The following is a 12,029-nucleotide window of genomic DNA, read 5'->3' on the forward strand; positions in this document are numbered from 1 at the left end:
GAAGGTTGGGGGTGGAGTTGTGTGAGCGGGGATCCCTGCCATGTGTTCAGAGGCTCTGTTGTGGCACATCTTTGAGACTATGACCCTGGCCGAGAACTGCTCTCACAGGATGTGTTAGAATCCTGACCTTTGAGCCGAAGCTTAAAGCCAAAGAGAATGGTAAGAGGACTTAGGACTAGAGCTGTGAGGCAGTAGCCCTTGTAGGTACACTTAGCTGATTCGAAGGGGCTAAAATAGCAGAGGTGTGTGTTCTGGGGCTGTGTACAGCGCGTTGCTTACCTTTTCGTTACAGTCACCTCATGGTCTCTATTCTTCACCCCTGAGGCCAGGCCCACAACCTGCTATCCAGTCATTTGCCTGCCCTTCAATAAGAGGTTACTATGTCTGGCGGATAGGTTTGGAATTCGGCACCAGTCTTTTCTGTCCTGTCTGGGCTAGGTCCAGAGAGAAGCAGTTAGCCCTGAGACCCAGACAACTACTATCCTTTTTCTCCTTGAGGGAGGAAATAAAGCCAGGGAATGTGCTGTCTGTCTACAGCATGGGAAGATGAAAATAAAAAGTTTCCAACAGCTTTGGTTTGTATGTGTGGTATGAAACATTTTCCTATAGGAGTGGGACTGGTTCTAAATTTGCAGGTAGGAGAAACTTTGAACTGGGTTACCATAATGGAAAGGATGGGATGACCTGCTGCTGGAGTCATTCTCCCACCCCTCTGCAGTGTCAGTCTGGAGCAGGATTACTTTAATTCTCAGCCATCTATATGGTCATCTGTCAAGAAGCACTGACAGTTCCCTCCATACAGCAAATGGAGGACATGTCCCCCAGGGTCCTTGGTGACACCTTTGGAAGACTTGAGTAGTGGCTCAGGGCTTCTTACTGTCTTTGCAGAGAGAGACTAGATGCTTTATGTATGTCGAGATATTTGTGATTCCCCAAGGAGAAAGGAAAACTGCATCTAGTATGCTTTGCCTATACTAGTTGCTCAGCTGTTGATTTCATCTCTGTAAATAATAGTCCTCTGAGGAAGCAGGATGATGTAATGGAGATGGGAACGGGGGACCTGGGAGGTTCGGAAGACCTCAGTTCTAATAATAGTAGTAATAGGAACTATTTATCCAGCACTTATCAGATACCAGGAGCTCTGGCTCAGTGCTTGCATGTATTACCTTACTTCATTCTAAGCATACTCATCACGAGCCTCCTCTTACAGATCAGGAAACAGACTTAGCAGGATAACTCAACCAAAACGTCTCCACTAATAAACAGCCAAATTTGCGGGTATTTGTCCCTAAAAAATCTCTCAACTCCTACCTCATACTGCCTTCATGGGGCAAGAACACATCCCTTTAGTCCTGTTTATCACTGAAAAGAAATTGTTAGGCCAGACTGAATTAAGTCAATGAATGGTCAGTAGTCACGGAGGACAGTGCTTCGGCAGTTTTTCACATCACAGTCCTCAAAGGAATATTTGTAGAGCCCACTTAAGTGGATGGAAACAAAAACTCAAGGTTTCCACTTCTACGGGGCCTGACAAGAGGGTTGAGAGGTGGTGGAGGGCTTTCTCATTACTCTTAAGTTTCCCAGTAGAGAGCGCAAGTTGCTGATCCCGACGTGGACGGCGGCTTCCAAACACAAACTACCACAATTGGGCATTAGGAGGACTTGATGGGAAGCGATTGTGCCTAGAAGTCACAGCGGTGGGAGATACTTGAAACCACCCGAAAGACTGTAGCTTAATGAAATCTCTCCTTGTTCTTAGCGGAATTGAAACTACATAAACGTAAAGAAATCCCCCCTGTAACAGAATAGCAGATTTGTATTTTAGCAAAATGAATTATGTAAAAATACACTCGGAGGTAAGATTATGCATCTCCTCGACTTTTACAGTCAAGAGTAGGGACGCGGAGCTGGCCTTTGATGGTAGGTGGGTACAGATGCGGCGATTCGACTGACGTCATCAGCCAACCTTTTCAATTACTGAAGGGCTTGCAGTCCTCAGTATTTTGCAAATGTCTGCAAGAAAACGACACTGTGAAAACGCACACACGAAGTGACACTTCCTTTTGCCTAGTTTTACCTTAGGGCCTGAAACTGGTGGCTAGTTAGGGGCTTCACTGAGAACGGCAGGAAAGGACTGCAAGGCGGGGACCTAACGCCATTACTTGGGACGCACTAGGCTAGGGCTGCCCCAGGCAATCATGACCGGCTCCGGGCGGACTGGCATGAGCAGACCAATCCAAAGCGTTACCACAGAAAAAAGCGAGTGGGCGACAGCGCCAGACGGCGGGAACCTCACCGGCCGCTCCGCCCCTTCCCGCGCAGATCAGGAGCTTGAGCCAATAGGAACTGGAAATATAGATGACTCACCTTGCCTGACCAATCATCTCGACGCGCTCGCTCCTCCATTATCTCGCGCGAGAACCAGGAGACCGTCTACCTCACAATAAAAACCTTTCTTGGGAGTTAAAGACTTCTTTCTCCGCCCCTCGAGCCAACGCCGGAAGTGAGTGTACGGATCCCTCCGCGTTCTCTGGCGGCTGCCTAGCGTGACTCTTTGATCTTAAAAGCCTTGTAAAGAAGTACGCCTTTTTCCTGAGGCCGTAAATAAAAAAACAACTAATTCTCTCTTCACTGGCATGTCCTAGACATAAAAGTGGGAAATTTGGAAACGGTCGGGGCGTCGGATAGATGACAATACGTGGGGAGGAGGCGCGAGTCACGTGACGGCGGCGGAAGGATGTGGCCTGTGATGCGTCCTCACAGAAGCAGAGTCTATAAAGGAGCCGCGCTTGGCTTGCTGTCGCCATTTTTTCTTCCTCCCGCCCATAGATGTAGTTCCTCCGGGCAAGTGCGCACAGTCTCTCCTCCCGCTCCCCCAGGATCCGCGGCCACCATGGCGCATTAGAGGCAGCAGTGCCAGCGGCAGCATCGGCCTTTGCAGCGGCGGCAGCAGCACCAGGCTCTGCAGCGGCAACCCCCCCCAGCGGCTTAAGCCATGGCGTAAGTACCAGGGAGGAGCCGCTCTGGCCGGGGTCCCCAGGTCGGTGAGGGGTTTTCGCCTGCTTGGGCGCGGCCGACGGCCTGGAGGGGTCGCGGAGGGGAAGCGGTTTTACGAGCGCCCTGGACGCGTGACTCCTGCTTGGGTGTCTCCGAAACGCCGGTGCCCTTGTGTCGGGGGGCCGCGGCGTTTTGCCGTAGAGCGAAGCCTTGGTCGGCCCCGGGCTCCCTGGAAACCACCGGAGTCCCATCTGGCGTCTCGCGAAACGTGGCAGCAAAGATGGCGGCGGGGCAGGGCGGCGGCCGCGGCCCGAGTCGTAGGGGCGTGGGCGGGGCCGGCGGCTGGTGCCGGATTTGGGCGCGAGGGTGGGGCGACTTCCTCTTGTGGCCGCTACGGAAGGGCTGGGCGTCCATCTTGTGCGGCCTCATAGAAGGGTGACACCATGGCCTTGGGGCCACGTGGTCGTCCCTAGTTTCAACATGGAGTGGAGTTCTGATTTGGCCATCCTGCCTAATGGGTGAGAAGATGAAATTCTCGGACCAGCTGATTTCTAATGGGACTCGGTTTCTAATTGTCATCCAGGCTTTTCACGGCATTCAGCAGCAGCCTTGCTGTAACCGACAAAGACACCTTCGAATTAAGCACATTCCTCGAATTAAACACCAAAACCTCGCAACATGGCCGAGATGAGCTTCCTGAGCAGCGAGGTGTTTGTGGGGGACTTCGTGTCCCCCTTCGACCAGTCGGGTTTGGGGGCTGAAGAGAGCCTAGGTCTCCTAGATGACTACCTGGAGGTGGCCAAGCACTTCAAACCTCATGGGTTCTCCTGCGACAAGGCTAAGGCAGGCTCCTCCGAATGGCTGGCTGTGGATGGGTTGGTCAGTTTCTCAGACAACAGCACGGGTAAGGAGGGATTTTTTTATCTGCTCGTGGGATCTGGTGATAGGGGCTTCTATATTTGATTCACGTTTCTTCTGACTTTTTATCTTTTCCAGAGGATGCTTTCTCCGGGACAGATTGGATGGTGGAGAAAATGGATTTGAAGGAGTTTGATATTAGTGATACCCTGTTGAGTATAGATGACCTGGAAACCATGCCAGATGAGCTCTTGGCCACGTTGGATGACACGTGTGATCTCTTTGATCCCCTACTCCAGGAGACTAACAAGGAGCCCCCCGAGATAGTGAACCCAATTGGCCATCTTCCAGAAAGTTTACCTACAATTGACCAGGGTGCCCCCTTCACTTTCTTGCAACCTCTTCCCCCTTCCCCAGGGGCCCTGTCTTCCACTCCAGATCATTCCTTTAGTTTAGAGCTATGCAGTGAAGTGGTTATCTCTGAAGGAGATAGCAAGCCAGACTCCTCCACTTCCATTACTGTGATCCCTCAGTGCATAAAAGAGGAGGATGCCCACTCAGATAACGACAGTGGCATCTGTATGAGCCCTGACTCCTCTCTGGGCTCTCCCCAGCATAGCCCCTCCACCTCCAGGGGCTCTCCAAATAAGAGCCTGCTATCTCCAGGTGCCCTCAGTGGCTCTTCCCGCCCCAAACCCTACGACCCTCCTGGAGAGAAGATGGTAGCAGCAAAAGTAAAGGGTGAGAAACTGGATAAGAAGCTGAAGAAAATGGAGCAGAACAAGACAGCAGCTACTAGGTACCGCCAGAAGAAGAGGGCAGAACAGGAGGCCCTCACTGGGGAATGTAAAGAGCTAGAAAAAAAGAATGAGGCTCTGAAAGAGAAGGCAGATTCCTTGGCCAAGGAGATCCAGTATCTTAAAGATCTGATAGAAGAGGTTCGCAAAGCAAGGGAGAAGAAAAGGGTCCCTTAGTTAGGGTAGTCAGGAGTATGTGCGCTTGTATATAGGAGGCTGAAGCTGTTTTAATAAATTATTTTCTAGTGAAGTACTCCTGCAGAGTCTGGTGTGTTGCCTCTGGTAAGAGTCCTGATGAATCCCCCAGTGTCTCAATTGCTGTGGGTTGGCTGTCAGTATTTAAACGCACAGATCTTTTTTAAATTTCTTGACACAATGGGCCATAGGTGAAGATTTAATAACCTGCTGTGCTAGGTCTTATCCCTAAATAGGGATGGAACCTGGACCCTTTGCATTAAGAGCAGGAGTTTTAACCCTTGGGCCATGGCTGATGATGGGACCTGAAACAATGAGTTGGTTTACATCCCTCCAGTAGGTGGTTGGGTTTACGCTGAAAACCAAGACTTGACAATAAACCAAACCATTAGATTTGACACTACCACCCTTGGGTGTGAGGCTGTGGAATTTAAGAAACGGGTGGGGGTAGGAAGAGCCTGGACTCCACTTCCGTTTTTGTGCCAACACTAAATAACTCAGATAAGACCCCATGTATGTGAAGTTGCTCAGTCATGTCCGCCACCATGGACTGTAGCCTACCAGACTCCTCTCCATGGGATCTTCCCAACCCAGGGATCGAACCTGTGTCTCCTGTATTCCAGGCAGACGATTTAACCTTTGAGTCACCAGGGAAGCTGAAGTGGATGAGGGGTCAAAAGGTTGGCTGGTTGTCAGGCTTCCCTCTGGCACCTAGGCCAGCTAGAAGGCCTGCCATCCATTGGCGGTGGGAATTGGGGAAGAGTGTCAGCATGGAAGGGCACTGGGGTTATGCTGCTATTGAAACCCTGGCTGGTAACATAGAGCAGGTTATGGCAGACATTTTCTTTGGGATTGTTAAGACGATCCCAGCCTAGATAAGTTTCTTCTTCCCTTATGTCCTTTGGAGCCTGTGGAAGGAAGATGAGTGTACTATCATGAAGGACAATGTAGCTGAGTGGGTCACAAGGGTGATGGGAATGTGGCACCAGGCACTGCTGTAAACACAGTGCCCATGGTGACCCATGTCCTACAGCGGGGTGTTCAGAGTGGTAGGGCTAGCTGCTTGGTGACCTAGGTGGGAATTTTCCTCCAGCACACCAAGGGTGTATGTGGCCTTCGTGACTTTTGAGGTCTTAAGTACCTGAGAAGGACAGGGAAAGTTGTGGACACAATGGGGAGAGCACCTGAGAAAGCAGCTCAGGCAAAGCCTTGGAGGTGGGGATGGAACCCCAACAAGTAACCTCCAAGAGGACGGCCCCACCCCAGCTCTGCTAGAGGAAGTCCCTGGAGAAGGCCCACCCAACTCTAGCATAAACTTGCCTCCCACCCACATGTGCCCATGCGGCTGTCTGGCTAGGGCCTCAGCCGGCCCTTCCACTCATGGAGGCCCAGGGCAGTGGATGGCTAGACCAGCCCACCCATGTGGAAGCCACAGGAAGCCTTGGCTGGGGCTCTGTTGGTTACCCTAGGGTCTCCTCCAGGCAAATGTGCCAGCTGCTCCAAACCACCAGAGACATGCTTCCAGGTGCTTCACGGCCATTCAGAGAACTGGTCTTTCTAGTCTTGGCCTCAACACGGCAACCCAGTGTCCTCTTTCTTGGCTCCCGAGCCTGCCTTTCCCATCAGATCTGTCAGGTGCATCTTGTTAGGAAGGGGGGCCTGATCAGCCTGTTCTTCAGAGAACAAACTCCTGGTGAGAGGCAGTGAGCAGCTGAGCCTGCTTGCTAAGCTACTTAAAAGAGGAAGCACACCCAACCACCTCTCCCTGTGGGGGGAGGAGGGTGGAGAGTTCAGGGCACACCAGCCTCTCCCTTCTTGGACAAGCCCATCTGAGGACATTGGCACAATACCGATTTGGAGACTCGGCTCCTTTCCGCCCACCTTGACTTCCTAGAAGGCAGGCCAGTTTCTACTCAGATGGTGGCCACCTGCAGACAGGAAGGATTCCAACTTGGACTCAGGCAGGTCTGTGGTCCCTGTGTCCCCACTGAGGATGGAAAGCTGGCTAATAACCAGGGAAAGTGCTCCCCATGCCAGGATGGGTGTGTAAGGGGTAAAATCTGCACTAAAGAAGCCATGGTGGGGTGGGCCAGCTCTTCCCAGCCACGGGGCCCTTCGGAAGTTCTCACCAGACAATGCGTGTCCCAAGGAGCCTTTTAGGCATGGGTGGGTGGGTGGGGGCCCTACAAGAGCCAGACTAGCAGCCTGAAGGCCTCCAGGGCCCTTTCTCCACAAGGCCCCCAACTTGTCCTCAGAAGGAACTCCTGGGGCTACCAGGGCTTGTCATCAATACCACACTGAAGCCTGAGCTAGGCGGCACCACTCACCCACTCAGGCATTCTGCTCAGCAGTGCCTGTGCCCGCCAGATGGGGCCCAGCCTCCACCTTCCCCCTCACCTCGCTAGTTCCCACCTCATGACAGAGGTAAGAGGAAAAAAAAGTAGCCTTTGATATCTGTCCCCCAACTGTGTGTGCACGTGCCCTGGGCACTGGCCTGAGGCAGCAGTGATCCCTCCCTCAGATCCTGGTGTCGGCTTCCCTGGAATGAGGCCGCAGCAGCTGTGGGTGCTATTTTTGCACCAAGAGCTGCCTTCTGAGCCGTGGCTGCCCGCCAGGGGGAGGAGGCCCATGGAGGCTGTGAACTGCTCTATGCTGGCATCTGCACTGGGGCTGGGCCCAAGGACTTCTCACCTGGAGCCTAAGAAGCAGCTGGAGGGGTGGGAGGGTGGTGGTGGAGGCTCCTTGGTACTGGGGGAGACAACGGGAAACACCCTGTTAGAGCAGTACACAGCCCCGGGCCACATTTATTAGACCCCGAAGCCCACCCAGTGGCCCTCCTCCTGTCAGAGGTGTGGTCCCCAAGGGCCCAGTGACCGGCCTCTCCACAGCAAACAACCCAGAGGCCCTCCCTGGGCCAAAGCAAACAGAACAGTCGGAAGTGTTTCTTCTGGGAGGCAGGTGGTACCTCCTGAGCCTGGAAATGTCAGCTCAAGTCTGAGCGAAGGTCCTCCCGTGGGCTTCCAGCTTGCCAGCTCCCCCAGGGGTTCCCCACCCCGGGCTGAGACGTCAGAGGAGGCTGCGCCCTCCTGGGAGCCTAGCTGCCGAAATATTCCTGCTGGAACTTCTGGAAGTCTTCCTCGGTGAACACGGTGCCCTCGGCCTTCTTCTTCTTCTTGGTCTTGGTCACAGGCCGGTCACAGGCCTTGCGGCCCCGGTTCTGGCGCACAATCTGGGGGCGTGTAGGGGTCAGGAGCCCTGGGTGGTGACTCCGCCACCTAGAGCCCCACAGCGTGGCAGGGCTGCCCTCTCCCCCGGCCCTCACCACGTCTGGGGAGGGGGAGGGCACATCGTTTCCATTCACAGAGGAGCCGACTGAGGCCCAGAGGGGTCGCCGGGGAGTGAGGCCAGGCTCCCACCTTCCCTGATATGCTGTCAGTCCTCTGAGGAGGCCCCTCACTGCACAGCAGTGTGTCCAGCTCTTGGGAGCCTGGGCGGGGTGGGGGCCCACCCGCCACCCGCCACCCTAGGCTCAGGGCTGAGACTCCCAGGGATCCCCGGGACAGCCTCAGCTTCCACCCCCACTTCCCACAGCCCATACCCCTGACGAACCTGCCGGGTGATGGACTCGTCCACTGTGCTTCTTGCACTGGTCATAAACCTCAGGTTTACTCCAAGGTAACCTCGACGCTCTCTCTTCCGGAACTCAGCTGTGGAGGCAGGGAGGGTGGTATCATTCCAGATTCACTCTGTGGAAGCCTTCTGGGTCCCCTTCTGACACCTCCCCACTTCACCCCCACCCCCCAGCCCTGCTGAAGGCCCCATCATCCATTCCCTATGTCACTGCAACAGTCTGGCTTCTTATGTCAAAACCACACTCCACATAGATCCCGCTCAAAGTCCCCCTTGGTTCCAGCTGCTCAAGTGATTTATTCAACAAATGTGTCCTGGGCATTTACTGTGTGTCAGGCACTGTTCTAGGTGCAAGAGCACAGAGCCGGAAACAGCAGAGCAAAAGTCCTGCCCTCATGGAGCTTCCATTCCGAAGGAAGAGAGATGGTAAACAAGGCAAACAGTAGTTCAGAAGGTGGACGTTTTATGGAGAAAAAAAGAACGGCAATCAGAAAGGAGGAATGCAGGGGATGGGGGGAAGGTGGCAATTCTAAATAAACAGCAGGCTCTGAGAAGACCTGAAATTCACTGAAGGAAATCCTGGAGGAAAACAGCATTAAACTGTGGGCGGAAGAGCATTCTGGACAGAGGGAACAGTCAGTGCAAAGGCTCGGAGGCAGAAGTGTGACTAATGTGCTTGAAGGAAGCGGAGGGGTGAACCTGAGGGTTGGAAGCTGGAGGGGGCAGATCTTGGGGGGCTTTCAGCAGGCACGGAGGCATGAGAAGAACTCAGGCTTTCACTGAGGCCGATGGGAGCCCCTGGAGGGTGCAAGGCAGGGTAGAGACAGGTCTGACTTAGGATTTTACGGCATCACTTCAGCTGCTATGCTGAGAACAAGATGACTGGGGGAGGGGGAAGGAGGAGGCCAATTAGGAAGTTTTTGTAATAATCCAGGCAAGAGACGGTATAGCTCCGACCAAGGTGGCATCCACAGAGGTGTCCTTTAGGTTGGCCCTGAGAGCCCTCACTCATGTGCCATGGCAGGGTGGTGGGATGGGGTGGGGATGGAGGGGGTGCCCACTCCACCCTGGAATCACTGTGGCTCAACCCAGGCTCACTTCCCTGATTTCACACTTGCTCCTGTTGTCTTACCTCCCCGAGACTCAGTTCTTTTAACAAATACCTGAACACCTTTATACTGCACCAGGCCCTGGGGAATTGAGGCTTCTCTTGTGGCTCAAGACAGTAAAGAATCTGCTTGTAATGTGGGAGACCTGGGTTCGATCCCTGGGTTGGGAAGATCCCGTAGAGGAGGAAATGGCAGCCCACTCCACTTTCTTGACTGGAAAATCTCATGGACACAGGAGCCTGGCGGGCTACCGTCCACGGGGTTACAAAAGAGTCAGACACAACGGAGCAACTAACACTGGGGATTTGAAGACACATTAGGAGCTCAAGTCCTGCCACAGGTCAAAACATCAAAACACCCTGCCATCCTGCCCACACTGTTCAAGTCTGTACATCTCATTAAGTGTCACCAAATCCCTCAAGATGCTCCCTCCATCCTCACAGCCAATCCACCACTGACACCATCAACACAGCTTCCATCTGCAGGACTCTCTTGTTATCTCGGCACTGTCACCAGTGCTCAGGTCACAGCACCTTCTGCTTGAAGGGACAGGTGGGAGCAGGGCTCTGGAGACACACTGCCTGGTTTCCACCTGTACCATCTGGGCAGGGGTCTGTTTCTGCATCTGAGCAATGGGGGTAATGACAGCGCCGACCTCACAGGGTTGTGAGGAACAAATGAGCAAACATTTGTCAGAGGCTGAGAACAGCACCCAGAGTGTTAACTTGTATTAAACGCTCAGTGTGTCACCCTGCTTTACCGTATGTCACCTCAACCAGGCTTCTTTCTTTGACATTTCAAAGATTAATAGTAAACTTCTGATTCCACATATGCCAACAGTATACTTCCCCCAGCTCATTCTTATACTTCCATCAGGTCTGTGCTTAAATGTCGCTTCCTCAGAGAAGTCTTTATTCTAAGTCCCTTTCATACTACCCTAGTTTTACAGCACAAATCTCATCACAGAGACCCAACCTGACCCAACCCAAACCCAAAAAGTTTGAAAACGCTGATTTTGAAACTCCTCAGTGTTCTCTCCCCACTAGGACTGTAGACCTTGAGGGTCGGGACGATGTGACTCGTTCATCTCCGTGTTCCCAGGACCCCGCTCCGCGGCCGTCGCACGGCAGGTAGTTTAGAAACGCCTGGGTAACATGTGAAGCCCTGACTCCAGCGCCAGTTCCTCCAGGGCACCGCCCCCGGCCCCCGGAAGCAGCGCGTTCAGCCCCTTCCCAAGCTCACCCAGCGCCGACTTGGGCACCTTTCCCTTGGCGGAGTTCCGCAGTTTCTGGGCCTGGGTCGCCTTCGCCTTCCGGGTCCGCTTCATCGGAGCTTGGCTCGGTTTGGTGTGTCCTGGAGCGGCGCTGGGGGCTGTAAAGAACGGGCTCGGGTCGGAGGGCTCTCAGGGTTCCCATCCCACCGAGGCTAAGACTGGTTTGGATCGTTTGGCGCCCTCGGGGCTCCTGCCCCCAGCCCCTGCCACCTTCCCGCCTGGCCGAACGTCGTCGGACAGAGCCTCCTTACCCTCAGGAGCCCCCAGTAGCTCCAAGCCGCGCCGCAGCAAAGCAGCCGACATAGCTGCCCTTAGTTCTGCCCACACAGCTCAACTACTTCCGCCTTGGCCCCCGAGGTGGTTTCGGCGGAAACCTGAGCCAGAAGCAAAAGTTCCACAGTGAGCGGACGGAAGTGCCCACCTTCCTTAGAACGCATGCGTAAGGTTTACTAATCGGCGGAAAGGGGGCGGGATCTGGAGGCGGGGCCAAAGCGCCAAAGAAGCATTTGTTGTCCAATCGCAACCCAATCAACCGTTTGCGAGACAGGCGGCACCTTCTCCCGGAAACCGCCCGCCAGTAACTCAGCCTCGTAGGTAAAGCCTCTGCGGTCTGGCCGCTACGTAGTGGGCAAGGCCGGGGAGGGGACTTAGTATTCTCAGTTTTTACGAAAAAGGGAAATATATTTTTGGAAATATTTTTTCATATACTTCAACCAGAGCAACGTTTACTTCGGCGTGAGAATCCAGCTGTCTTGCCTTAAGCCAGATATTAAAGATATTTGCAAAAACGCAAAACAGTATCAGTGGGTTTTTAAAAAAACTATTTTGTTTGGTTTTGAAAAATACAACCATTTTCATTAAAATACGTCAGTTACGTTAATATGTGAGTTTGTTACTGTTATTTTAAATTAATAAATATTATAAAATGTATTTGTTTTATTTTCTAACGTGGTAACTCTCATTAGATAGTTACATATGCAGAAGCTCTTTGGGATTCTGACGTTTTTTAAGAAGGAAGAGGACCTTGGGCCACCTCTTGGGTAGCTCAGTGGTAAAGAATCTGCCTGCCAGTGCAGAAGACACAGGAGCCATGGGTTCGATCCCAGAGTCAGGAAAATCCCTTGGAAGAGGAAATAGCATTCCACTCCAGTATTCTTGTCTTGGAAGATC

At 53.2% G+C, this 12,029-nt stretch overlaps 2 protein-coding genes and 1 long non-coding RNA gene across 3 annotated transcripts; 1 reads left to right on the plus strand and 2 right to left on the minus strand.

Moving 5' to 3' along the window:
* Positions 1-1,798: 1,798 nt before the first annotated feature.
* LOC138437924 (uncharacterized) lies at positions 1,799-3,609 on the minus strand. Its single transcript, XR_011256206.1, has 2 exons — positions 2,368-3,609; positions 1,799-2,013 (listed from the first exon to the last, which is right to left on the minus strand). It is a non-coding gene; the product is annotated as an uncharacterized lncRNA (long non-coding RNA).
* On the plus strand, positions 2,371-4,905 carry ATF4 (activating transcription factor 4). The gene is made up of 3 exons (XM_069586042.1): positions 2,371-3,000; positions 3,581-3,901; positions 3,994-4,905. The coding sequence occupies exons 2-3, from the start codon at positions 3,676-3,678 to the stop codon at positions 4,827-4,829; spliced, it is 1,062 nt and encodes a 353-aa protein (XP_069442143.1). The 5' UTR covers positions 2,371-3,000; positions 3,581-3,675; the 3' UTR covers positions 4,830-4,905.
* Positions 4,906-7,622: 2,717 nt separating this feature from the next.
* On the minus strand, positions 7,623-11,325 carry RPS19BP1 (ribosomal protein S19 binding protein 1). The gene is made up of 4 exons (XM_069586043.1): positions 11,111-11,325; positions 10,829-10,957; positions 8,457-8,554; positions 7,623-8,076 (listed from the first exon to the last, which is right to left on the minus strand). Exons 1-4 carry the CDS (start codon positions 11,160-11,162, stop codon positions 7,942-7,944), a joined length of 414 nt encoding a protein of 137 aa, XP_069442144.1. The 5' UTR covers positions 11,163-11,325; the 3' UTR covers positions 7,623-7,941.
* Between the last annotated feature and the right edge of the window lie 704 nt (positions 11,326-12,029).

Source organism: Ovis canadensis, chromosome 3 (assembly GCF_042477335.2).
Source record: "Ovis canadensis isolate MfBH-ARS-UI-01 breed Bighorn chromosome 3, ARS-UI_OviCan_v2, whole genome shotgun sequence".
Taxonomy (NCBI): Eukaryota; Metazoa; Chordata; class Mammalia; order Artiodactyla; family Bovidae; genus Ovis; species Ovis canadensis.